At 43.0% G+C, this 27,564-nt stretch overlaps 1 protein-coding gene across 11 annotated transcripts in view; it reads left to right on the top strand.

The window, feature by feature from the left end:
* PDE1C (phosphodiesterase 1C) overlaps nt 1-27,564 on the top strand; it is a 543,851-nt gene that overhangs the window by 481,479 nt on the left and 34,808 nt on the right. For all 11 annotated transcript variants that reach the window (XM_070059701.1, XM_002713741.5, XM_017344418.3 and 8 more), the window contains 3 exons: nt 1,665-1,837; nt 11,812-12,039; nt 17,947-18,024. In XM_070059701.1, the coding sequence (XP_069915802.1) occupies nt 1,665-1,837; nt 11,812-12,039; nt 17,947-18,024 (479 nt within the window). The remainder of the gene's footprint in view (nt 1-1,664; nt 1,838-11,811; nt 12,040-17,946; nt 18,025-27,564) is intronic.

Genomic DNA, 27,564 nt, shown 5'->3' with positions numbered 1-27,564 from the left:
CTACTACTGTTATTACTATTACTAGTCATCATTCATGCAAAACCTTGGGCTTTGTCATGAAGGAGAAAGAATGTGGGAAGATGAAAGAGAAGCAAACAGTGGGGAGAGAAGGGAACGCAAGAAGAACGTTAGGACAGTGACACCCCAGGGATGCTGAAGATGGATGGACCCTTGAGGTTGCTTATGAAGACAGAAGCCCTCTGCCCAAATCCCACCACCCCAAAGCTCTTGCCTTGTTGCCTTCCTGGTCTGTGGATTTTCATTCATGTCAGTCACTGAAGCCTGTAGAAGCCTGAGACACTTTGTCAGTGAGGATGGTATTTTCTGGTATTAGCAGTTGCCCATGTTTGAAGCATAAAGCAGTATTCACATGAAGTAGTATCTTTGGCATCACCTGATCTTCAAGTTAGCTGTACTTTTCCACCTTCCCCCAAGTAACCACGCTCCACCAGAAACCTTTAAGGCATTCAAATTTCATGATTTTAAAGATACAAATTTAACATAGTGATTCTTTCTACCCTATCTGCCCTCCCATCCTTCTTCCTCCTCCCTCTCCTATTCTCATTCTTAATTTTACTAAGATCTGTTTTTCAGTTAACTTTATACATAAGGTTAGTTCTATACTAGGTAAAGCATTCAACAAACAGTATAGAAGAAAACTTCAACAGAGCAGACAAGGGCTATTCAAACTCATTGCATCGTAAAGTGTCAATTTCACTTCTATACATTAAGATTTATTTATTTGAAAGTTAGAGTTACACAGAGAGGGAGAGGCAGAGAGAGAGAGAGAGAGGTCTTCCATCTGCTGGTTCACTCTCCAGTTGACCGCAACAACCGGAGCTGAGCTGATCCAAAGCCAGGAACTTCTTCCAGGTCTCCCATGTGGGTGCAGGGGCCCAAGGACCTGGGCCATGTTCTACTGCTTTCCCAGGCCACAGCAGAAAGGTGGATTGGAAGTGGAGCAGCTGGGACTAGAACCAGCACCCATATGGGATGCTGGCACTTCAGGCGGCAGCTTTTACCTGCCATGCCATAGCGCAGGCTCTTACATTACCTTTTAGGTTCTCTGTTAGCTACCACAGATCAAGAGGGACATATGGTATTTGTCCTTTTGGGATTGGCTTATTTCATTAATTATAACGGTTTCCAGTTGCATCCATTTTGTCCCAGCAACTTTTAAGTAACCATTACCTCTCTCCTGCATTTAGGGAGCTTAGGTTCAGAGGGAAGGTAGAACTGGAGAGAAAGAGAATCAAGTTGCTGGGCAACTTGGCAAGATGGTCAGTGTAGGAACAGGTAGGTGTTCTGTGAAACAAGTAGGAGTCCAAGTTCAAATTCATTAGTTTCAGAGACTAGAACATTCACAAGAGAGGATTGTAAGTATTGGAACAAAGAAGAAAACAAATGGAAGGAAAATATAAGAAATACTGAAGCTCATAGAAAAATATAAGGAATACAGGCTACAATCTTGATAATTTTCCTACTGAGAATATAGAATTTTCCACCTGTGTGACATATGGAAGATAGGGTAATTATAAATGCAAGACCCAGGAGTTTCATAATAACCTGATGAGTACTAAGCACTCCTCTCGGGGACTTGCTCGTTGGCCAACATTTTTGCTAAGACTAACTTTCCCTTTTGGAATGATTTCTTTTCCTTCCAGTTTAAACAGCATCAGCTCAGATGCAAAGCGATCAGCCGTGAAGAGCTCTGGGTCGGAAGGAAGTGCCCCCATCAACAGTTCTGTCATCCCTGTCGACTATAAGAGCTTTAAAGCCACTTGGACGGAGGTGGTGCACATCAATCGGGAGCGATGGAGGGCCAAGGTGCCCAAAGGTAATCTGTACTATTGGGGTCTTCCAGAGACTTGTCCAGGCCAACTCAACCATCATTCATAAAATGAGAGATTGCTTTCCAATTTGTAGGTGTTTCAAATCAGACAGTTGCTGAGGATGCAGATTTTAATGGCTGAATACTGAAATCTGCCATCCTTTGATCCTCATGTATCTGATATGCAGTGCATGGCAGAATCTGGCAGCCCCCTGGGCTTCTTCCCTTTGTGCTATGTGACTGCTTCTGCTGCGAGGATTCTGCAGGGTGTTGGGATTACTCTTTCTTGGCTTCTGCTAGATGACCTTATGTCATGTGGCATAGCTATGAGGCCTTTATTTCTTCTTCCACCTAAGTAAAGCCTGCCAATAGCCACCTTAGCTATTATGTTGGAATACAAGAACCTACTTCCTTACTTGCATTTTTATCTTCCCTTCATAGTCACAATTTCCTGTCACTCATTGTTTGGACCATGGAACTGATCTTGTGAGTTGATTCTAACTTCCAAGTAAAAAATGAAATTCCCTGAAGTGAGCATTTTCTGGTTTTCAGACAAGTCATGGCTCTTGGTGCTATAAACAGAAAGAGATGGAAATCTTGTTTCTTGGAAACAAACTCATTTGTTCATCCATTCATGTGTCTGAGTGTGTATAACATGATCAGAACATACTACACTGGGGCTGGTGCCATGGCTCACTTGGTTAATCCTCCGCCTGCAGTGCTGGCATCCCATATGGGCACCGGGTTCTATCCCGGTTCCTCCTCTTCCACTCCAGCTCTCTGCTGTGGCCTGGGAAGGCAGTGGAGGATGGCCCAAGTGCTTGGGCCCCTGCACCTGCGTGGGAGACCAGGAGAAAGCACCTGGCTCCTGGCTTTGGATTGGCACAGTGCACCGGCCGTAGCAACCATTTGGGGGGTGAACCAACGGAAGGAAGACCTTTCTCTCTCTCTCTCTCACTGTCTAACTCTGCTTGTCAAAAAAAAAAAAAAAAAAAAAAACACAACAACAACAACACACTACGCGACCATATTTGTGTTTTAGGTAGAGAGACTATGCATGCAGATAGCATGAACCTGAGATAAGAGGTATGAGGTTGTGATACCTGTTTCCAGGGAGGGACACAGATGTGGGTGGCCTTGGGGCTCAGTGAAGAGACTGATCCCAGAGGACTCTGGAGGCAAGCCAGCAGTAACCATCGGCTTTTGATAATATCCCAGGCCCATTCTGATAGTTCTCTCCCCTCAGCACTGGGCACAGAATAAGTAACAGACATCCTCCTCCCAGCTCACTCTTGTAGTAGGAGGCGATATATTACTAGAGACTCATTCAAAGAGTAAAAGTTCACTCCAGGCCTTGTACTTGTTAGCAGCCCCAAGCAGTCCTGAGCCCCACACACAGAGTCAAAAGGGACTTTCTCCCAAAACAAAGCCCTATGCTTTCATCGTCCTGGTGTCAGACAGGTGGAAATGGTAGAGTGGGAAGTCTGTTTTCTGTTGCTCTAACTAAATTCCTGAGCCAGATACTTGATATAGAAGATTTACTTTACTTTTGCTCCCGGTCCTGCAGTCTGGGACACCCAAGAGCGTGGTGCTAGCATCAGCTCGGGGCCTTCCCATCATGGCAGAGGGCATCCCCTGGCCAGAGTGCAAGTGTGTGTTCCTTCTTATAAAGCCACGGACCCCATCTCCCTTCCCCAACCCTCTGCTGCTCCCTGCTGATCTTTCCTAGTCCTAATTACCTTGCAGAGTGTCTACCAACCACCTAAGTGTGAATTTGGGGATGAAGTTTCCCCACATGTGAAGTTTGGGGTTCACATCCAAGGGCAGGGAGAAGGGCACAGGCTGGCAGTCTGGGACCATGTACGTGGGCGTCTGCTTCTTGTGCAGGAGATGCAGCCTCATTGTTGGGGTTATTCAGAGAAACGGCATTGTGACTGGTCCACAAACTCCTATCCAAGCAGCTGTTCTCTCCAGGCAAGTCAAAGGATTTATGTTGATGGTACTCTTGAGGCATAACTGGACGCTTATCATTTCAGGACAGATGTTGCACCCTGGGCCATGGAGGGAGCCAACACCTCTTCTATATTTTGAGTGCAAACTCTCACAGTCCATTCAAATGCTTAAAACATTTAAATCCTCCCCATTGGCAGGCATTGCAAGCAGCAGTGGCAGCTACTTCATCATCTCAAAAGCAGCACACTTATCATCAATTATGCTCATTACATTTGAAAACCTGAGTCCTGACAACATGCAATTTAAAGAGGTACTTCAGAATAATTTGTTTGCAATTATTTGGCTTCCTAAAATTATCTTCTGAAACCAAGAACCCAGGGAAGCATTAGAGGGTTCCTTTACTAAGTGAAGATTTATGCTTTAAAAAGGACAAACTAATAATGTTGAAGTATATTTGGTATGTGGATACTGTTGTGCTTAAGCTTCTCCAGAAGCATAAAAGGACTTGTCCGAGTCCTGCTTGGGGTGTTTGGGCAGGCATCCTGCAGCCAGGACTGGAAGGCTGCCCAATGTTGACCCCTGAAGGTGATGACTTGGGAATGGGAACAGGACCAAGGCACAGAGCCTGACTTATGCATATTTTGTGCGAGCATAATTTGGTTTTCAAGGCAAATTTCGGTTAGTGGCGAAAGGGAGAAATAAATCTCAAGATGCGAGATATTCTTTGGCAAAACCAAGTCAAATCTTTGAGACTCCAGTTTTGGAATGCTAATACATATAACCGAGCTTATGTGAAGACCAAAAGTAATACATGCGAGTACTTCAAAAAAAAGTTTGTGGACATGGAATTAAAAGATAAGTTTATTTTGTTATGAAAAAAAAAATGAATTCTATGCCTAGGAGGGGTCTTCAAAATTTGTGGAGAATGCCTATTATGAAACCATATGCATGGATTTTTTTTTTTGCACCAAAATAAACTCATCATTTAATTCTATTTTCCCACACACTTTTGGAACTATCCTCATGGGTAAGGCACCGGAAACAGAGCCTGCACATGCTGAATGCGTGATAAATAGTTGCTACCACTGCAACTAATTGGAGGAGAAGATTAGAGGTTATGGTATAGGCATGGCTGTATTGATCATTATTCTGGGTTCTTGCCTCACACAAAGATAAGCCTTCTAAGTGCAGACATTAACAGGCACACAAATAGGAACAGGGTATATTTAGCTGAGAGACAGCCTACAAACATGCGTGAATGTGGGTTTTCTGAGAAAAATCCATCGTGATTGGGTCAGAGGAGTGCCTGAAGGGTGGAGGGGAGGAGGAAGAGAGGATACTCCTGGGCAGCACCTGCACCTCCAGCCATGGTCTATGGCAGAGAGAGTCTCCCAGGAATACTGTTGACTGATGAGAAACCTGTTATGCATTTGTGTCGCCATCAGTGGTCAGTTTGATTAGATGACCTCAGGCTGTTTTGCTCATTGCTCTTTATTTCAAGCAAGCTTGCTGTCCATGAGGCACCTGAACATGCATTGTTATTACACCCATTGGAAATGCAATCGATTCAAATGTCTAACCAACCTGATTTACAAAGCTAGCTAGGTCAGAACCTATGCTTAGGGGAGACTAAATATTTTAGAATAGCTTTTAGGAATATTATCTATAGATAAAATTGTGCAAGTCTGATCAATACTGATCTATTTTCATTCAGTATTTAACACGTGTTTTCAGCATTTACATTTGTGTTATCAATGCTAAAATATAATGTGTGAAGAGTAAAAATCACTCATGGCCTCTCCAGCAATGCAGAATTATTGAAACTGTTATTCTTTTTAATGTGCTTTACTAAACATGTGTAGAAGTAAAAATTTCCCCATTAGTTAGTGTCATAATGTCTTATTCTGCCCCCCCCCCTTTTTTTACAGGCAGAGTGGACAGTGAGAGAGAGAGATACAGAGAGAAAGGTCTTCCTTTTGCCGTTGGTTCACCCTCCAATGGCCACCGCGGCCAGCACGCTGCGGCCAGCGCACTGCGCTGATCTGAAGGCAGGAGCCAGGTGCTTCTCCTGGTCTCCCATGCGGGTGCAGGGCCCAAGCACTTGGGCCATCCTCCACTGCACTCCCGGGCCATAACAGAGAGCTGGCCCGGAAGAGGGACAACCGGGACAGAATCTGGCACCTCAACCAGGACTAGAACCTGGTGTGCCGGCGCTGCAAGGCGGAGGATTAGCCTAGTGAGCTGCAGCGCCGGCTTCTATTTCCTCTTTAAACACTTTAGCCTGATACTGAATACTCTGATTTAAGTTTTAGGGAATACATATTTGAACCATTCTATTACTGAGCATTTAGACATCCAGGCCTTCATTATTGCATGGTGTTGTGAACTTGTAGTTGGAAAAATCTTTGAGCCTAACTTCTGTTCCCTAGTTGTAGAGTTCCTTCATCAGTCGACATGAAAACAAAATCCTTGATGTGTGCCATCAAGGAACACACAGGATTCTGAGAATATTGTTTACCCAATCTTCTCTCAGAAATGTAATGAGTTTATCCATTTTCCATTTAGTGAGTGCCTCTTTTTTTCTCCATGAAGATATTTACCTTCTTGGTGGCAATTCATAATAATCCTTTATTGATGATGCTAATTCTTCAAAATATCTTGTAACTTCTACCCTACTCTGTCATACTACCAACTACTGCATTCATTTATGTTTTAAGATATGAAAGGCACAGCCACAGAGAGACGGCGACAGAGGTCTTCCATCCAAATGGCCACAACAGCCAAGTCTGGTCCAGGCTGAAGCCAGGAGTGAGGAACTCCATCCTGGTTTCCCAACACGAGTGGTAGGGGTCCAATGACTTGGGTCATCTTCTGCTGCCTTCCCAAGTGAATTTCAAGCATAGCAACTGGGATTTGAATTGGCACTCCAATTTGGGATGCTGGTATCACAGTTGGCAGCTTAACTCACACTATAATGCTAGCCCCAAGCTTTTAATATTAACTTTTAGTCAGCTAGACCACTACTTTAAGATGTTAAGTTTCTGTCGAACACCTTAACTAGAAACACCTTCTATTATTCTAGTTTGATACTTGCCTATTCAAAATTTGTATGTAATATTTTTTACCCCAGTTTATTTTTCTCTTCACCACTCCATGTTCCCCAGGAGGTATTTAAGTAGACATTTCAGAAAGTTTTATCAAGGAATAACTAGGTCAATGCCATTTTTGACTAGGAGCCTATGGTTTCAAAATAGTGAGGAAATCAATGCATGTCTGAGACTATACACATATTCAATGTGGGACAGAACCAAGGTTTTACTAGGAGGAATACAATTTGTAGGCTTCGAGGACTGTACTCCACCCTAACTCTTCTGCTGCTTGTTACTGGCCATTTTCATATCGAGTTGTATCACTATGGGTAGTTTGAAATGAGAATCAAAATGTCATAGAATTGTACTATAGTATTTGCTTTCTACTATCCTGCAAGTGCCAAGGACACTAAACTGAAGACCCAAAAGGTTGATCTTCAGTGGACGTGCCATCATTAGCATGTCCAAGTTAGTTGTTCTCACCTGCTTTTTCCTCACTGGAGGAAAATTGTATCTGTGCTAATAACATCACCCTGAAAGCATAAGGAAATATGATTCTACTGGAAAAGACCTACTTCTTGTTGACAGATTTCTCTTTGCTTGTTTATATACTCTTTGGGTACTGGCTGATACTCAGTAGGACCTGAGAGTTTGTATAAGTTCTGTATTTTATGCTGGTGCAGACTGCTGGAAAAGGGGTATCTCCAGTTAAGGTCACATTGGCAGAAAGGCTAAGTCACTCCATAGTCAACTCAGACTTCATGGCTTGTCGCTCCCCGTCTTCGTGGAGGAACGACACAGGACCCTGCGCTGTTCTTTCGTCTGCTCAGCCCTCCCCGGGTTTGCTGCTGGTTCTTCCCGGGTTGGCTACCGACCCTTCCACCTCCGTGGAAGGGCGATTCCCCCTAGCCACTTTCCCCACTTCTGCAGGGGAGCGGCACACCGCCGGCCGGCTCTCTCGGGGGCTGCACAGGTGTTCCTTCAGATAGATGTTCCTCTTAGATGTTCCTGGTGCATGTTGTCTCTCTCCTCCTTTATAGTCCTTTTCCACCAATCCCAACTCTGCTACCCACAACGCCGAGTACGCTACTCTCCTCCAATCAGGAGCAGGTCCTGCAGTTTATTGGTTGAACTGGAGGCAGCTGTGTAGAAGCTGTTTCTCCCTTCTCAGCGCCATATTGTGGGAGAGCAGATGCATAGAATAAGTCTTAATTCCAGTAACTTAGTCTAGTCCGAGTTGCTCCCCACAATGGCTGTGTTTTGTGTGCCAGTTGCTATGCCAAGCATGGAATTCAGGGGTGGACACTAAAGAAGGAAGGTCAGAAGTCTGGAGGAAAACCTAGAGACCTTGTGAAGCCCCGTACTCATTACATTTCTGAGAGAAGATTGGGTAAACAATGTTCTCACACTTGGGTCAGCCACTTCAGAGATACAAGGTAGAGGTGGAAGTCAAGTTGAAGAACATTGCAGAACCACCTGCTGTAGTGCAACTATTGCAAAGAAATGATTCAGCCAGTGAGGCAGGCTTGTGTAGGCCTGGATCAGGATGCCATCAGAACTGTCACTCATTTAAACATTAATTGCCTGGTATCAGTGCAACTGACAAAATCAAATTTGTTTCTGAAATACTACCCCCCTCCAGGTTTTTTGCCAGATTCCCCGTGGAAAATTGGTCTGACTCAGTTGTCAGATAAATTCTTCTTGCTCAGATCATTTTATGCTCTTTTGTAGCAAACCAGAATTTAACGGCTTCAGTTTTTATGCTGGTTGTTTTTAATGTGGAGCTATTTTGAATGTTGAAAGCTTGCCATGGATTCAGTAGGAATTCTGTGAAGGTGTTAGCCATCATTCTCCAACAGCAAGTTTTGAATATGAACACATTCTCCTCCCCCTTGCCTCAATTTTCCTCTCTGTGCAATCAGAAGAGCTTTTTATTGACCTACACTATCAGTTAAAGAGACTATCATGGCCAGCGCCACAGCTCAATAGGCTAATCCTCTGCCTGCAGCACCGGCACACCAGGTTCTAGTCCCGGTCGGGGCGCCGCATTCTGTCCCGGTTGCCCCTCTTCCAGGCCAGCTCTCTGTTATGGCCTGGGAGTGCAGTGGAGGATGGCCCAAGTGCTTGAGCCCTGCACCCCATGGGAGACCAGGAGAGGCACCTGGCTCCTGGCTTTGGATCAGCGTGATGCACTGGCTGCAGCGCGCCGGCCGTGGCAGCCATTGGAGGGTGAACCAATGGCAAAAGGAAGACCTTTCTCTGTTTCTCTCACTGTCCACTCTGCCTGTCAAAAAAAAAAAAAAAAAAAAAAAAAAGACTATCATTTATCAGATGGTTTACTCTTTCAGAACAGGACCTGAGAGTTTGTGTAAGTTCTGTATTTTATGCTGGTGCAGACTACTGGAAAAGGGGTATCTCCAGTTAAGGTCACGTTGGCAGAAAGGCTAAGTCACTCCATAGTCAACTCAGACTTCATGGCTGTGTTTTGTGTGCCAGTTGCTATGCCAAGCATGGAATTCAGGGGAGGACACTAAAGAAGGAAGGTCAGAAGTCTGGAAGAAAACCTAGAGACCTTGTGAAGCCCCAGAGTCTGCTGCAAGTGCTGTCTTGCCACCTTCTTTGGAAGGGAGTTCTTCATTCGTCAGTTGTATTTTTTGATAAAAGTCAGACTATATCTAATATACACACAGTTATGTTACTGGTAAGGAAATCTCTCATCTTTCCAATGTAAATTAGAAATACATCCTGTTGGGAAGGAGACGGTCATGGAGTACTGAGTGGCAAACAGTTAACATTTAGATCAGTGCTTGTGCTTCTCAGCCATGAGTGCATGTTAAAGTCACCTGGGAAACACTGCATCTCTTATTTTTGGCCCCCTCTCTCCAGAATCTGATTTTCTTGGGGTGAGGACAGGGCATTGGTTCAGGTGGAGGCATGGATAGTCAATGGAAGAATGAAAATTTCATGGTATACTAAGACATCTCAGGTAAGCAACTACAAACGCAAGAGAAGCAAGATGCAGACAGGATGGGCATCCACAACATGTGCTCAAGCCTTGGGAATGCATGAACCTAGACCAGATTTGCACTGGGAGCACCTTAGCAGTGGCAATAGAGGAAGCCATAGAATGCATCAACCTCTGGTGCCCAAAGATGAAGCTATAGTCTGAAAGCTGACTGTTTTCAGGACCAAGACTAGCACAAGGAAGTAAAGAGACTGCCAAGAATGCGGTGTGGCAGGTTTGTGCACATCTAGACAAATGCAGCTGTGTTTTCCATCACAGAGCTGGAAGACCTTTTGACTGAATCCAAGGCTATGCGGACTAAATCTGTGTCTTAAGGAGAATTGATCCCTGTCAGGTCTATGTCAACTCTACAGCTCAGCTTTAATCTCACTGCCTTCAAGGCTTTGCAAGATCTCAGCCTCTCCTGCCCCTTGATCATTTGGCCTATCATGCGTCACTTAACTCCTTGCCAAGTTTACCTTGGCCATCCTGGGTAACTCAATGGCCTTTGCATGTTTTAGTTCTCCTCCCTGAAATGCTATTTCTCCAGATGACTGGATGGCAAGCTCTTCCATCACTTGAGACTTGGTCAAACGTCACCTTCTCACAAAAAGGGCTTCTCTGCTTCCTTAATGTCACCTCCCTCTCCTGTGGTGGTCACACCCCATCATTACTGCTCTGCTTTTGCAGAACACTTCACCACCAGAATGGGCTCATTCATTTCTTGAATGATGGGCTTCTCTAAGTCTGTATCCCTTGCTGCTTGATTCCCAATACTTAAAGTAGTGCTTAACTGTGTAGCTGTTCAAATATTAGTCGAATGAATAAATTAACCAATCTTTTCATAATTGATATTACAAGTTTACTGTGTTTCGTTAAGCACAAAGCCAATCACTTATATCAGCCAAATGCCAACATTCAGGTTTGGAAGTGATATAATTAACCTTCTTGGCTCAAGTAGAGGACAGAGACCAGGTACCTGGCCAAACTAGAGGTCACTTCTCATCTTGTGGACAATTGACAACTGCACTTTTCCCATAGGCCTTCATTCTCTTCCTTCTTTTACAGTGACCTGAAGATGTACTGTTCTAGTGGTGGTTATGTTCCCTGAACTTGTGTTTTTCAACTTAGGATCGTGTTTTAGCTCACAATCCTAACCACACCTACATAAGGCTATGTTTGCTGCAGCCTTGGTGAAGTGGGCCAATCTGTCCAAGTCTCTGTGTCTTTAAAAATGTTTATTTGAAAGTCGGCATTACAGAGGGAGGGAAAGACAGATCTTCTATACGCTGGCTCATTCCTCCCAAATAAATGCAATGGCCAGGGCTGGGCCAGCCAAAGCCAGGAGCTCCATCTGTGACTCCCATGTGGGTAGCAGGGGACCAAACACTTGGGTCATCTTCTGCTGCTTTTCCCAGATCATTAGCAGGGAGCTGGACCAGAAGTAGAGCAATCTGGACATGAATTGGTTCTCATTTGGGATGCTGGCATCTCAGGTGGCAGCTTTACCCACTAAACCAGTGCTGGCACCCTGAGCCTCAGTTTCCACACTTGTAAAATAGGGCCACAGTAGCAGGAGATAATGATGGAAAGAAATAATCCTTGAAAAACATTTAGCCTACCACCAGGTATGGGAGATATATTTAACAGAAGCTATTATCGTGTTGCCTATTAGAATATTGGTTTATTTTCGTCCTGTCCCCTCTAACTTATTTTCAGAAATGATGGCATCATTAACCTATTTTGTTGATTTCCTAAATATCCATGCTAATCCATTCTGATTTGAAATGACCAAAAATATAACCGCACATTCAGTAGAGACCTTAGGCCATCTTGGGGCATGAGTTCCTAGAACAAAATGATTCTCGGAGACATTTCTGCTAATGGTGTGTCTGGTGTTCTTTTCTCTGCCCTCCCTGTTTGCATGGACACAGAGGAGAAGGCCAAGAAGGAAGCGGAGGAAAAGGCTCGCCTGGCTGAGGAGAAGCAAAAGGAAATGGAAGCCAAAGGCCAGGCTGAAGAGGGCGCATCTGGCAAAGCAGAGAAAAAGACATCTGGGGATGCCAAGAATCAAGGCAGTGGAACTCGCGCAAACAAAACTGACAACCCTCGTGGCAAGAATGCCAAAGCTGAGAAGGCCTTGGGAGAAAAGGCACAGAATGGTGAGCACAGGTGTCCTGGTAGCAGGCTTTCTGCGTGGCCAGTGTTACAGGGGACACTGGAAAAGCCAGTTCTCCCGGGGAGCGCTCACTGAGCATGGCTTCCTGGTCCTCCAGCTCCCCCCATTGCACTGCACTGGGCCTCGGGAATCCCATCAGAAGCAGCCACCCCCTCCCTTGTGCCGCTCTCTATAGAGGGATTTATACCTTTCTAGCCCCTTCCCAGCTGCCCTGTAGACATGCTGCTGTGCTTGTCTCATCTGAAAGAAGTTACAGTCAGTAACCCCTGCCTCGACCTCAGGGCTTGCTGCCCGCGGGGTGAATGGAGAAAATCAGTTTCTCATATTTTAGCCCCTCTCCACTTCCGGAGGACCGGGTCTTAAGTCTGTATGTGTGTATATGTGTATGACTGTGTAGATTAGGGGGAGCAAACCCTGCAAGTTGTCTGGGACTCGAGGTTCTCTGGGACACAGTGCTTTCTGCTTTAAAGTCAGAAAAGTCACAGGCAAACTGGAGTGAGCTGGTCGCCACAGTGTGCTGGTAGTTCATGTTTTCTTATATCTACTGCTATAGATGTTTATGGGTGAGCAATCTGCCAAGCCCTGTGCTTGGAAATGTGGATTCTGAAATGGAAAAGCCATAGAAAGCCCATGATTGGCCGGCACCACGGTTCACTAGGCTAATCGTCCGCCTTGCGGCGCCAGCACACCAGGTTCTAGTCCTGGTTGTCCCTCTTCCAGGCCAGCTCTCTGCTGTGGCCAGGGAGTGCCGTGGAGGATGGCCCAAGTGCTTGGGCCCTGCACCCCATGGGAGACCAGGAGAAGTACCTGACTCCTGGCTTCAGATCAGTGCAGTATGCCGGCCGCAGTGGCCATTGGAGGGTGAACCAATGGCAAAGGAAGACCTTTCTCTGTCTCTCTCACTGTCCACTCTATCAAAAAATAAAAAACAGAAAGCCCATGATCTCCTAGGTGCATAGACAGCTTCACCAGTAACTCTAGGGACATACGGATGAGTAATCTTACTGGCATGGGAGAAGATGCCCAAGGAGAGTGTGCCCAGAAAACGTTAGCTGTGTTGGCACTAGAGAAGGTGTCAGAGAAGGTTTCAAGTGGTGTCTGAGCTTGGATTTAAATCAAGTTTGCTGGTCAGTTGGCAGAAAGTCTTCAGCCAGAGAGAACAAGAGGATGAATGCACAATGGTGTGGAATTGGTTCCCTTGTTTCGGGAAGGGTCAGAAGGTTGGAGTCTGGAGCTTCCAAGAGCAAGGTTGTGACCAGGTAGCTGGGTATCCTGACAGCAGACCTGAGCTCAGGTCGTAGCTCAGCCTCTCCACTCTCAGTGGCCTGGGCCAGGTAACACGATCTTGTTGACTGAAAACACTGTGTCTGTAAAATGCATAACCCTTGCTCACACCATGGGCCTCTTCCTAGCCTTTAATCATCAGTGCAAACAGATAGTGACGATGACATAGTGTTCAAGGTAGGTCTCCTTAGCCACAGAGTAGAGGCCCCAAAACCCCAGCTGATGCCCCAAATTAGTTAGTACCAAACCTCATGTATGCTGTGTTTTCCATGTGCCCTGCAGCATTGCCACATGGTACCAGTTATTTCCAGTTTTATGCCCAGATGCCTTCTTTGTGGCAGTACTCTTGCACTTTGTGGAAATTTTGAAGTAAAGTGAAATTTGAATGAAAGTACTGGGATACTAATACCATGATAGTTGATGTCATAACCAAGATGGCTACTAGGAGGTTAATTGGTAGATAGCATAGTATATACAGCATGGATATGCTGGGCAAAGGGATGGCTTACCGCCTAAGCAGGATGGAGTGAGATTTCATCATACTACTCAGAATGGCACACAATTTAAGACTAACAAATATTTCTGGAATTTTTCCATTTAATAATTTTGGGGGGCTGGCACTGTGGCACAGTGGGTTAACACCCTGGACTGACGCACTGGCAATCCCATATGGGCGCCAGTTCTAGTCCTGGCTGCTCCTCTTCTGATCCAGCTCTCTGCTATGGCCTGGGATAGCAGTATAAGATGGCCCAAGTCCTTGGGCCCCATGGGAGACCCAGAAGAAGCTCCTAGCTCCTGGCTTTGGATCAGTGCAGCTCCGGCCATTGCGGCCATCTAGGGAGTGAACCAGCAGATGGAAGACCTCTCTCTATCTCTACCTCTCTCTCTGTAACTCTGCCTTTCAAATAAAATCTTTAAAAAAATTTTGGACCACAGTTGGCCATGACTAACAAGCCACCAAAAGGAAAGCCATGGCTAAGAGGGCAGTACCAAACTGAATACATACCAGATGCCATTTTGAGTTCTCTTTGCATAGTCATTCCTTCACTTGCCTGGAGGCCAAGCAACCTGTGTATTCCACCTGGAGCCATTATATCCAGGAGTCTAGGTAAATGAGAAATGTGTAGAACATGTATAGAACAACACCCTCCAAGTATTTTTACAATTAACTTATCTCAGTTAACCCATGACTACCTTAGGATGTGGGGAAGGGCATCGTCCCAACCAGACATGGACCTAGAATCTACTCTTGACTAGTTTTCTTCATATGCAAGTGCATCTGGGTCTAGAAAAAATATGTTTAATTTAATGACGATTTATGGTACACCTATTGACGTTTTGGAGTAAAAACCAGCCCTTAGTTCCTGTCTTGAGTTCTGAACCAACCGAGAGATAGATGCCAACATGAGAAAGCAAGTGGTGAAGACGTACGATCCACTGAAGCCAGAGTTGAATTGGAGAACACAGATTTGCTCTGCTGAGCACCTGGACTTTTTTTTTTTTTTGACAGGCAGAGTGGACAGTGAGAGAGAGAGAGACAGAGAGAAAGGTCTTCCTTTGCCGTTGGTTCACCCTCCAATGGCCGCTGCGGCTGGCGCACCGCGCTGATCCGATGGCAGGAGCCATCCTGGACTTCTTTATATATCTGCCCTGAAGTCAGCTTACCCTGCCAGACACTGGTGAAGCCAGGCAGATGCAGGACATGTCTTACCCTAATGCATCATCAAGTTCATTCAGGGATGACAGAAAAGACATCTCTTGTGGAAAACATATCTCAACGACTGATTAAAATGGGTGGTTGGACTCACTTGAGAATACTCAGTCCCTCCTTGACAGATCGTTGCTCTTAGAGGGGAGCACAGATGGGGAGGTTGGAGAGGCAGGACAGATTTTCTTCCTTGTTTTTCTTTGAGTAAAGTGAGCCAATATTTTCAGCAGAAACAATCGTAATATCACTGCCATTTACTGAATGTGTAACATGTGTCAGGCATTAGACTTGAGATTTGATCTATGTGAAGTCATTTCAGAGTGCTAACAACTATGAGGTGGAGACACTCATTCTCATTTTGCAGACTGGGAGATTGAGACTCAGGGGTTGAATCACCTGCTTGAAATGCAAACATTAAATAGAGCTCTCGGGCTCAACTCATGCCTATGTGAGTCTCAGTTTTGTTTTGCAATAGCATTCACAAGTGAACAAGACTGTTTCAATAGAACGATTAGTAGAAAGGAAAAACTTGAATTCTGGGTAGTTTTCACACCACAAAATATTCATCTTTTATCTTCAACTTCTTAAAACTGTAAAACCCATTCTTAGGGTATAGAGATCTCACAAAACCAGGGAGTTGAGCTAGGTTTGGTCCAGGGGACCTGGTTTGCCAATTTCTCATCTAATCAGCGAGAGAAACCAATGAGCAAGCAAGCCAATCACAAGACAGGACAAATTTTACAAAAGGGCTGAAACAGAAGTTCTGCACGGCAGAGGTAGCAATCAGTTATTTTGGAGGTGATTCTGAGGCAATCCTGAAAGACAGAAGCCTGGGTCTTCAGTGGGGCCCCTTGCTTTTGTACTTGTGTGGATTTCCCCAAAGCAAGCAACAGTCTATCCTCTTCCTTAAGTGTTAAATGAGAGGTGGGAAAAACAATTTTAAATAAAGAAGGATAATGGTGGTTTGCAGCCTAATTAAGACGATTTATAACTGTCCAGAAAGGCTCTTTTGTTCCCCCTTGTTTGTTGAGTAACAGCTCCCATCGGCCATTACTGCATATCCAACCCGTGGGAAGTTACCTAGTGGGAATTCTGTTCAAGGATCACCACAGAAGCTTGTGTCACTCTCCCCACCCCCTTCTGTGCATGTTGCCCAAGATATGTTTCAGGTTAGAGAAGTTCTAGAACTGGTTCCCTGCTGGCTATTGTAGGATCTGTAAGGCTTGGTCTCCATCAAGGCACCTTCCTCCCACAGCCTTCCCAGTCCTGGCTGAGAGGTCAGGTTGCCAGGGGCTGCTGGTTAGCATACAGCCAATCACACCATTTCTGCTGACTTTTGAAAGCCAGCCTGATCTTTCTACAGCTGTGGGTGAAGCTCCGGTTTAGAGCAACCTGAAAGAGTTAGGGGAGAGTGCGTTAGGATTGTGAAGGTTCAGTTAGGGAAGGATCATTTTTCTGTATGTAGGGAACTCATTGGACTACAGGGTGGTACATGCTCCAATTTATCCCTGGCATTGTAAAACCAGGAAAAGTTAGTGTTGGGGCTGTTTTATGGATCCTCTGAAAGTGTTCTTCTAGACATTGGTGGTATAACATGGTACCCATGTCCTCTACTTCAACTCCTCCTGTTTAGATCCTGGCCCAAATTTCTCTTTAATCCTTCTAGAAAGATCATCCCATTCCAGAATTAAGAATGAAAAGAAGCCCAGGGAATATGAGACTATCTTAGGAGCAGCATGGTTTGGTTTTTTTTTTTTTCCTGTAAAAGGTCAGATGGGAAATATTTCTGGCTTTGCAGGATCTCTGTTGCAACTATTTAACACCCCAGTTCCAGTAAGAAGGCAACCATAGATATGTAAATGAGTGGGCGCAGCTCTATGGCAGTCAGGCTCTACTTACCAAAACAGGTGGCAGGTAGATGGGCCTGTGGGCAATAATTTGGCAATACCTGCTCTTGGCGAACAGAGTATGATTTTCTTGTGGAACATAACTAATTTTGTTTCTAACAATCTTAATACCTGCTTCCTTAACTGTGCCTAGAACCACTTTGATTATTTCACCACCTCTTACATAAATGAGTTAAACACACTTTTGGCATATGTTCATTCTACATTTGTAAATAATGCTTTAACTTTTACAAATTACACTTCGACAAGCTCATTAGGTTACCACTTATAGCTCTATGGAATAGCAACACCTGGGGCCAGTGCTATGGCATAGCATGTATAATCCCATAAGGGTACTGGTTTGTGTCCCAGCTGCTCTACTTCTGATCCAGCTCCCTTTTAATAGCCTGGGAAAGCAGTGGAAAATGGCCCAAGTGCTTGTAACCCTACCACCTATATAAGAGATATGGATGAAGTTCCTGGCTTTGTCCTGGCTGTTGTGGCCATCTGGGGAGGAAGCTAGCAAATGGAAGATCTCTCTGTAACTGACAAAAATAGCAATACTTGTCATTGAATGAATTAATGCCATGTTCAATACTTATGTGCTTACAATGCATTTGCCCTTATAACGTGCCCATACAGTAGATATTACCCCTACTTTTCAAATAATAAAAACCGAGGCACAGAGCAGTTGAGTAGCTGGTAAATGGTAGAGCTTACATTTAACCCAGAATTGTCCTCACTCCACAGCCTCACAAGAAAGGTTTCTAGTAGGATAAACATCATCAACTTGAAGTTCCTGTAGAACAGGGTTGTAGTTAAGTCTGAATTTCTGATCACAGTCCAGTCCAATCCCCGGTACCTACCATGCGGTTACAGAAGATACTTACACTCAGACACGTACTCCCTCATGACTAAGATCTTGGGGGGACTGTGACAGTTTCAAATGTATGTATAACTCCCCCCCACACAGGTGCATATATGTACTGTTTGTCATGTTTATTATTTTAAGGTGACTTGAAAGACAGTAAAAATAAGACAGAGAAGAAGGACCACTCCACCGTCGGAAATGATTCAAAGAAAACAGATGGTAAGAGTATCACTTCTATTACGTTTTTCCCTAAGATGTAAAGTTAATGCAAGCTAGAACAAATATGGTTAAAATAGTCTTATAATCCTGAAAACATAGTTCACATCTAAAGAGTATTGTTATTTTTCAATGATTTACAATTTCATCTATTATACTTTCATTACAAATGTTTCATGTTTTTTCTATAATTTTTCCATCTTAAATGTCATTAAAAAGTTCACATTGGACATGCTGGTTTTGATGGAATGGAATAGCACACATCACTAATGTATGAGTTTTTGATTGTTAGTTGTGCAGCATAAGTAGAAAGCATTCAATGTTTTTCACCTTTAATCTTGCATGAGCTATTACTTTTGGTGAAAACAAACCTGTTTGCTATGTTGGGAGACATCCTATATGGTCATAGAATATAGTTGGGCCAGAAAAACAAGTCTTAAGGGCAGTATTATCCATTCCCAAAGTTATTGTGGTACTACATTGTAATGTGCTTTGTGAACATTGTTTTGTTTTGCATAAATATTCTGTTTTTGAAACTTGAGAGTTCATGACCCTAGTTGAGAAGCCAGTCTTCGCCAATTACACAAACCTCATTGTTTCAGTTATAACATGGGCTCATTCTTAGTTACCCTCCATACATGGACATGGTATTGAGTTATGGTGAAAATTTCCAGGGAGTGCTTTGTTAGAGTCCCAGAGTCTCTTTGAATTGTGTTTCCCAGGAGACACTTTTTTTAAAACTTTTATTTAATGAATATAAATTTCCAAAGTACAGCTTATGGATTACAATGGCTTTTCCCCCCCCATAACTTCCCTCCCACCTGCAACACTCCCCTCTCCTGCTCTCTCTCCCCTTCCATTCACATCAAGATTCATTTTCAATTATCTTTATATACAGAAGATCAATTTAGCATATATTAAGTAAAGCTTTCAACAGTTTGCACCCACACAGAAACACAAAGTGAAAATTCTTTGAATGGTTTCGGTAAAATACCATTGATGAACAAATGCTGGGTAATGAGGTTGAGGAGCAGGAAGGATTTGCATACAACTGCTTACACAACTATTAAAAAGGAAGCCACCCCTTTGGGTTTAAGCTCTAAGCTGTTATGACATTCTTTCTACATGCAGGCATGAAATCACTTTTCCAAACTTTTAAGACCTCTTCAAGTAATGCTCCAGGCATCTTATATAGTATGTGGGGAACACAAACCTGCAATTTGTCACTAACTTGCTTATACAAATATAAACCACTCACCTAATTAGCATGTCCTCATTGAGTAGTTGTGACTAAAAAGTGAATTAGAGATAAAATGGAATTCCCAGTGGCAATCCCTCTTCTAGTTTCTGTTGTGGGTTGTTCAGATACCAGAGGCTTTCTGCTAGATCTCACTGGACCCAGACCAAGGCAACCCGAGCCAGGAAACGCATGGTAAATGAACGGCATCCGCTAGAAACCCAGCCCCTTAACACCTGCCCCATTCTGCATCCAGCAGCTGGCCGTTGCTCTCCGATTTCTACAGCATAAAAGCCCCGAGTAAATCAAGTCTCAAGTTTTTAATATGGAATCTGGACTCTTGTTGCTTGTTAATGTAGTGCTACCAATAACTGCTGGAATGTAGTCAGGTGGGCATTGTTAAGTTTTAAGACCTTCATAAAGTCCTTTTTATCTGCTCCTTTTAAAGTGAGTTAGTCCTAAGTATTTAAAACAATTAGTTTGAGGCTGGCACCATGGCTCACTAGGCTAATCCTCTGCCTGCGGTGCTGGCACATTGGTTTCTAGTCCCGGTTGCCCCTCTTCCAGGCCCGCTCTCTGCTATGGTCCGGGAGCGCAGTGGAGGATGGCCCAAGTGCTTGGGCCCTGCACCCGCATGGGAGACCAGGAGAAGCACCTGGCCATGGCGGCCATTGGAGGGTGAACCAACAGCAAAGGAAGACCTTTCTCTCTGTCTCTCTCACTGTCCACTCTGCCTGTCAAAATAAATAAATAAATAAAACAGTTTGAGAAAATGATGAAGTTGATTCTATTACATGTTCTATTAATAATGTTTATCCTAATTCTCTTACATAAATATTGTTTGGTGAACAGGATTCTGATTCTTGGTTGGTGTTGGACGGGCTTCAATTAGTGGAGAAACATTCTTGCCTCCCACTCGCTTTCCCCTCCATAACCCACTCTTCTGCTTCCGGGGGCCTGGGCATGGTTTTTAGACTTACGTCAACTCTGTGAACCTTACTTGTGAACTAACATGACATCAATCATCACTGGTTTGATGTCAGCAGAACTTAGAGCACTGAGCTTTAGTGACTTGAAGGATTTTGGTCTAAAACCGATACCAAGACTAAAGTTCTGCCTTTCCCTCTAACTCCGATTTTTCTTTTTAAAGACTAAAGGTAATTCTTGGCAACATGTAGTAGAAAAGAATTTGATCAGTCTCACTTAAATCTCCTTCCTTTTAGGTCATTAAAACTCTTTGAAGAAAAACTTTAAAAAAGGAATGTGCATATTCTGATTGTTTTTAAAAACATAGAAATGACCAGATACATTTGCAACATTTCCTTTTAGTGGTCCCTGTTATGTCCGATGACCAGGGCAGAGTCAATTTAATTATTTGTAATGATCCAAATCCAAATCCAAATCCAACTTTCCTCAATCCAACTTCAGAGTCACTGGTGACTAGCTTTGATTCTTGAGAGGGAGTGTCCTGGTGCAGTGCACACCCAGGATGCTCTAATTACCCACCGTAGTTTATAGCTATAACAGTGTAAACATTCAGACCAGATTCCCATGGCACCACAACCCCAGCTGGTTATTCCCAACCTCCATGAGCCTGGCCATCCCCAGAGGGAAATAGGGGATGCTTGAAATGGTCAATTCTGTCCTGGCAGAATGAACACATTGCAGTTGCCCATGATATCTGTGAGCCTACTGAAGCACTGTGTAGCACCCTGCAGCACTCATTTTCCAACCGGCTTCAAAAAATAAGAAATAAAAGTTAAAAACATGCAAGTGTTTGAACACTGCAAAGATGCACCATTTTCATATAAGCACATTAGAATATCCTTGACATTATTTGGTAAATTCAAAGTAAAAGCTTAATTAAAAACAGAGTAAGCAAGATAAAGCTCATAAGGTTTTATATTTGTGTATTTGCCTAATTTCTTGCCTCTGTACTTCACTGTGGTTGTTAGAATACACCTTTGTCAGCTAAGAATTGGTCTTTCTTGTAGCCACACTTGAGTATTATTAATAGGGTCATGTTTTCCTCCTTAGGATCTCAATATAGGAAAAATGGAGGCAGCAGTAGAGCCAATATTCTTATTAGATACATGGAAAAACTAGTTGTAATCAAAAGGTTTCTCATATGTATTAGAAAAATTTGTCTATGATTTTGTTCTTAACAAGCCTGTTATCTTATGCTGACGACTTACTACAGGGCTCACAAGAGTCACCTGGAGAAATGAGCATTTTGTTTTATGTAGAACAGATTTCTAACAAGTTAGTTTGGAATGGAGTACAATGGTCCCTCAGTATTCAAACAGGCTTGGTTCCAGGCCCCCTCTCTGACCCATAGATTACAAAATCCAAGGTTCTCAAGTCTTCTATACAGAATAGTATAGTATTTGCATATAATGTACACATACCCTTCCACATGTTGAATCATTAATTTCATTACATAATACAATGCAAACACCACACACATGGTTATTATATTGCTTAGGGAATAATATAAGACTCGGTCTGTATTCAATACAAATGCAATTTTTCTTCAAGTTTCTTCAATTCATGGTTGAATCCACAGATGCAGAACCTGCATTTATGGAGGATTGATGGTATATGAGTAAATTTGGGATGAATGATTGCGTTTGTTAGGTATCTTGTTATAATCATTTTCCAAGTTACTGTTCATTGTGTTTTAATGAGAAATGTTCATTGCCTGAAGGCTGGGGGAATCACATCTTTCTCTGCAGTGAGAGATCGATGGGGTCTGGGCAAATGCAGGGGTATACCCTGCTCTACAGATCCAAGGAGGGAGCCAACAGCAGGTTGCAGGTAGAACTAAGACACCTGTAGGTCTTCAGACATTATCTTAGGTTCACGTGCATAGACTTGAGAAACGGGAAATGTGCTGGCACACTGCATTACCCAGGAGGCAGTGTTCATTGGTTGTGCAGGCACTGAGACCACTGTCCATGTTCTCAGCTCCATCAACACCTGTGTTACAATTGTCTCATTTTGGAATCAAAACCTGCCTCATTCTTTCTTCCAAATGTTTTCCCCCATGCTACTCAGGATAATAGCCTTAGGCTGTCATATATTAGAACAAGAAACTGCCCCTATTTCAGACTCCCCAAAACCTTTCTTGTGGTTGATGCCTGTTTCTATTACTACGTTTTTCCAGTCTCTGCTATTTCTTCCCACAGGACTTCCTGTAGTCACCTGTAGTTGTTCCCTGTGCCTGGCTCCCTGCAGAGCCACAACACTAGAACACACTAATCACCCTGACTACACTCAGACTTGAGTTGGTCTCATTCTCCACACGTGGAGACCTTACAGGGCATTTTGTATGCATTTGATCCATTTCCTAATTTTGGAAAAACCAGTTTCTAAGGAGCAGTCAATATGATTTGTCAGAATTCTAAGGGACTCATAATTCATAGAGGACAGTGGTCTTCATGGGCATTATTTCAAACTTCTAGCCCAATTTAGGTTCTGGATACCACATTTAAGAACTTTAATAGAGGGCTGGCACCATGGCTCACTTGGTTAATCCTCTGCCTGTGGTGCCAGCATCCCATATGAGCACTGGTTCTAGTCCCGGTTGCTCCTCTTCCAGTCCAGCTCTCTGCTGAGGCCCAGGAGGGCAGTGGAGGCTGGCCCAAGTGTTTGGGCTCCTGCACCCGCATGAGAGACCAGGAAGAAGCACCTGGCTCCTGGCTTCGGATCAGCGCAGTGCCGGCTGTATTGGCCATTTGGAGGGGGCAGGGGTGAACCAACAGAAAGAAGACCTTTCTGTCTGTCTCTGTCTATAACTCTACCTGTCAAATTAAAAAAAAAAAAAACTTAAGAAATTGTGGCACCTTGAACTTCTTGGCTTGGGATTACTGAGTGAAATTCACTCTGTGGGTCAGCCATTGTTCAGTATATACAGCTATCTCATGGGACACAGTTCCTTCCTCTGGAAAGGTTAGCATGTGTGTGACCATCAGCAGGAAGAGCTCAGTACAGAGGCAGAATAAGGAGGTGCACACGGATAATAAGTACAGAGTTGATGACTCTGCAGAAGATTGGTTGGCACCGAAGTGAATACCTGTGACTGATGCATAGTGCGATTGCTGGCTTATTGAGGTATACTATAAACTATACTATAAAGTGTGTCACCTGTGTGCCCCTGTGCTCAGTTGGCTTCTTCCCTGAAGGTAATCACACTAGGAAGTCAAATCTTATCAGAAACTTGTTTGCCAAGCTGATAATGTAAGAGGAGTTTGTTGATCAACTCTGAGGTAGACTATCCAATCACTACCATTGAGAAGGACCTGCAGGAACAATGGTTATTGGTCACCTTATGTGCCCTGTTATCATGACAGTGCAAGAGGCAAATCTTTGTGGTCCCTTCTGAGCTCATTTCATCCACACAATCACCTAAGTATGTTGATACCTTGGAGTAGATTTTGTTTTTGTTCACTTTCAGTCATCCTTGATTATACTTTGGATACCGTTTCCTCGACAAAAAACCTTGTTATCTTTAAGGCAAGTGATCAACATTTTCATTCTCATCTTTGGTCCACCTTAACCGACCAGGTTTTCAGATTCAGTATACTCCCAAAGGTATGCCATGACCATATGTTGTACAAAACAGGCCAAGGATGGAGAGAAGTTCCAGGTGCACTGGTTATCTGTTCTTTTCTCACATTGAGGACAGTGTAGTCACAGAAAATAACCTTCAATCCTTGTAGATACTTATTTTAAATGAATTTAGAATAGCAGTGCTTAACTTTTTAGTGATGATTTGCCAATAAACTTGTTGGGCATTGCCTAAAACCGCTGTTATAATATGGCGCCTGGCGGATATTCGAGGGGTGTGTCTGTGGCTGCTGCGGTTAAGCCATGTAAGATTGAACCACTGGCATGGATAGGTCCTCTTTGGTTCTGGACACATGGATAGTGCATGATCCCTATACTTTGCTTAAGGTGCCCATGCCTGCATGACCTTTTTGCCGATTTGCTCTTCTGCTGCACATGTCTTTTGTAAGCCATATAAGCCTGCACACGTCAATAAAGTAGTTCCTGCTTCCACAGAACTCACGGGTGCTTGATGTGTTCTTGACCCATCGACCTTACCTTTTGCATTCGCCTTGTTGGGGAGTGCTTGTACTGTCCCCTGCTGGTCAGGGGCCAGCCTCAGGCTTAAGACCCCAACAATAAACTTGGCCATCAGAGGCATGTTTGATGACTAACGTCTGCTGATGACATACTTTCTACAGTTAAACCCATCCTTTGGGTTTCATGCTTTCTTCCCCCCTCCCACCTCAGGGAATAACATTTCCCACTTCTGGAAGGTATCTCACTGTGTTGTACTATGTTGACAAAAATTGCGCTTATTCCCTTAGTAAGAAATTCTTGTGCCTTTGACAAGACAATCCAGCATCTTGTGGGTTATTTTCCTTAAATGTAAAGGAACCAAACATCCAAGACGCTCTTGGCCCTGATTAAGTCATAACAGTCTGATTAACATACCATTTCCTTTAGCTATTTGCTCACAAAAACTCCCAGAATTCATTTACTTTACATTTGTGTTTGCCTTAATACACGGAACATCAACAATACTCAAGTCTCAGGTCAGCACAAACAGTCATGATAATTTTTAAGCCTTTTACAACTGTCAGGTAGTTTGCAAAGTATCTAAACCCTCCACTCCAGTGCCTCTGTCAAAGGAAAATTAACAAAAAGCAAATTAACAGGAGTGAGTTTAATATGTTTAGGAGTCTCTTATGTGCCTAATTAGACTTTTTGCTGCTTAAACATTGATTCATATATTTGTCATTTTCTAGTTAATTTGGGAAGCTTTACTGTATGTTAATTCAACAATAAGTTTGTGAGTTCAGCGATGTGGAAATACAATCTAATTGGTTTGTTGGATTGATTTGGAGGAAAGTCATTCAATCCATGATGTGTTGAGAAGTAGTAAAATGGGTGAACCTGGAAAACCTCATTGTTCCTTTTGACTTATCCACTGGGGAGCACAGAGCATGGAAGTCCAAAGTCTGTTACTTATTCATGGTTCCGGCAGTGTTGATGAGTCATAGTGAATCAGAACAGTTAGCTCTTTTGTTTATAAACCATTTCAAACCAAGGCATTTTTTAAAATTATTTTCAGTTTAGTGAATTTCATTGATTTACAATGGGTGCCTATAATAGATATCCTCATGGTAGGCTATAAGGGAATGAGGCAACACTGAACACCACAGCCCCTGTGTAGATTTGTGTCCTTGAAATTCATAGTTTTACCAAAACAGCAACAAAAATTTGATATATACATAAGATAGGTGGTCTTGAATTGTTATACTAAGGAAAACTTCTAATGTCAATTCATGCTTTTTACAGTAGTCCTTTAAATCCCTGCAAATTTAATAGCTACATAGTAGAAATGTCAAGTAGAATACATCATGCATTCTTTGTTAATGATAAAATTAATCATTTGAAACAACTTTTCCAATGTAATTATTGGTATATGAGGTTTTGTTGTTACACTTAATCTTCTAGACATCTCATTACACTATTAATGTACCATTGCGGTTTTTAAGGAATCAGTTCTACAGAGGATTAAGATGTTGAAGCTATAAGGGAAAACTGTTTTCCTTGATACTGATATTCAAGACAAAATCTTTAGAGAACATTTCATAACTAGAAAATATGATTTGTCCGATTTCATGAAAGGGATTGGAGAAAAACAATACATGTCAAAATAAACTATTAGGTTGACAAAAGATTCTTTAAAACACTTGCTGTAGTTTTGATTTGCATTTCCCTGATGGCTAGTGATCCTGAATATTTTCTCATGTGTCTGTTGGCCATTTGGATTTCCTCTTTTGAAAAATGTCTGTTTAGGCCTTTGGCCCGTCTCTTAAGTGGGTTGTTTGTTTTCTTGTAGAGTTTCTTGATCTCTTTGTAGATTATGGTTATTAATCCTTTATCAGTTGCATAGTTTGCAAGTAATTTTTCCTATTCTGTCAGTTGTTTCTTCACTGTTTCTTTTGCAGTACAGAAATTTCTCAATTTGATGCATTCCAGTTGTTAATTTTGGCTTTGGCTGCCTGTATGGTCTTTTCCAAGAAGTCTTTGCCTGTGCCAATATCTTGCAGGTTTTCTCTGATGTTCTCTAGTAATTTGATGGTGTCAGGTCATAGATTTAGATCTTCAGTCCACGTTGAAATAAGTGCCAAAACCAGGACTAGTACCATCTACATTGTTCATGCCATTTCTTGTCTAGACAGCCCATGCCTGTTAGAGTTGTTAAAAATGTCCCATAAGTATTCAAACATTCCTCTTGTGTATTTATTCTTAGCATTCTGCATCAAAGGTCACTGTGGTCCCTAAGTGACAACATCCGTTTCATAAGTTTAGAGCCTCACAGTATACGCCATTTTTCCTACACCTTGGGGCCACAGTGAAAACATGATACTTATTCATTCTGAAGCTCTTGCCACTTTTCCTGAACTAATTAAGACGACAGAAACCCACGTGGAGCAACCAGAATGTCTCAAGATGAAAGTCAAGCCTCTCTTGTCTGAAGGCCTTTCTTAGTCTCTTTCCTTGGCTTCTTTATGGCTTCACAGATTCAGACTGATCTGAAACAGAACTCTTGCATGGAGACAGGCTGCTTAACTATACCCTCACCTGTTCTGTGAGTCACGGTTGCCCACTTGTCAGAGTTGCCAATGTCTGGCTTCTCCTTACCCATGACAGTGGGCCAGCCCCTGGGCACTTGATAGTGTTAGTGTATTGGTTCTTGAAGTAATACTAGAAGTAAGATATCTTGGAGAGTGTAGAACAGAAAAGCAGAGATAGTTATTCATGTACTTTATGTCCTTTCTTTGTAAACTTATTCAAGAAAAGTTAGTGCCATCATTATTCTCAGTGATAGCACAGATGTCACAGATCAAAAGCAGAGGGCAAGAAAGAGGACAGAGCCAAACCCAAGAACTACCAACCTTTCTAGTGTTCGTAGTCTTTGTATCAAGTTTTAGTAGGATAATGGCACAAAATTTTCCCAATTTTTATTCAAACTAATCTCGTCTATTTATCTATGCTGAGATTAGCAGAGTGCTTTAAGAACTGTAGCATTGCTATGATATTAAATACAAAGTAATCCTGTAATTACATTCTCTTGTTTAGGGCAAGGAGAAACCATGTACACATTAAAGATGGCCATTTAAAATAGCTGCCATGTACTTAGGACAGAAGTCTATGATCTTTGCCTAGAATAAAAAAAGTGACCTGTAATGTGTATTTGAAAGATAGAAAAAAAAGATGTTCCATTC

Source organism: Oryctolagus cuniculus, chromosome 16, assembly GCF_964237555.1.
Source record: "Oryctolagus cuniculus chromosome 16, mOryCun1.1, whole genome shotgun sequence".
NCBI classification, from domain to species: domain Eukaryota; kingdom Metazoa; phylum Chordata; class Mammalia; order Lagomorpha; family Leporidae; genus Oryctolagus; species Oryctolagus cuniculus.
The sequence above is the reverse complement of the archived record's forward strand: the minus strand, read 5'-3'. Positions and strand labels throughout refer to the sequence as shown.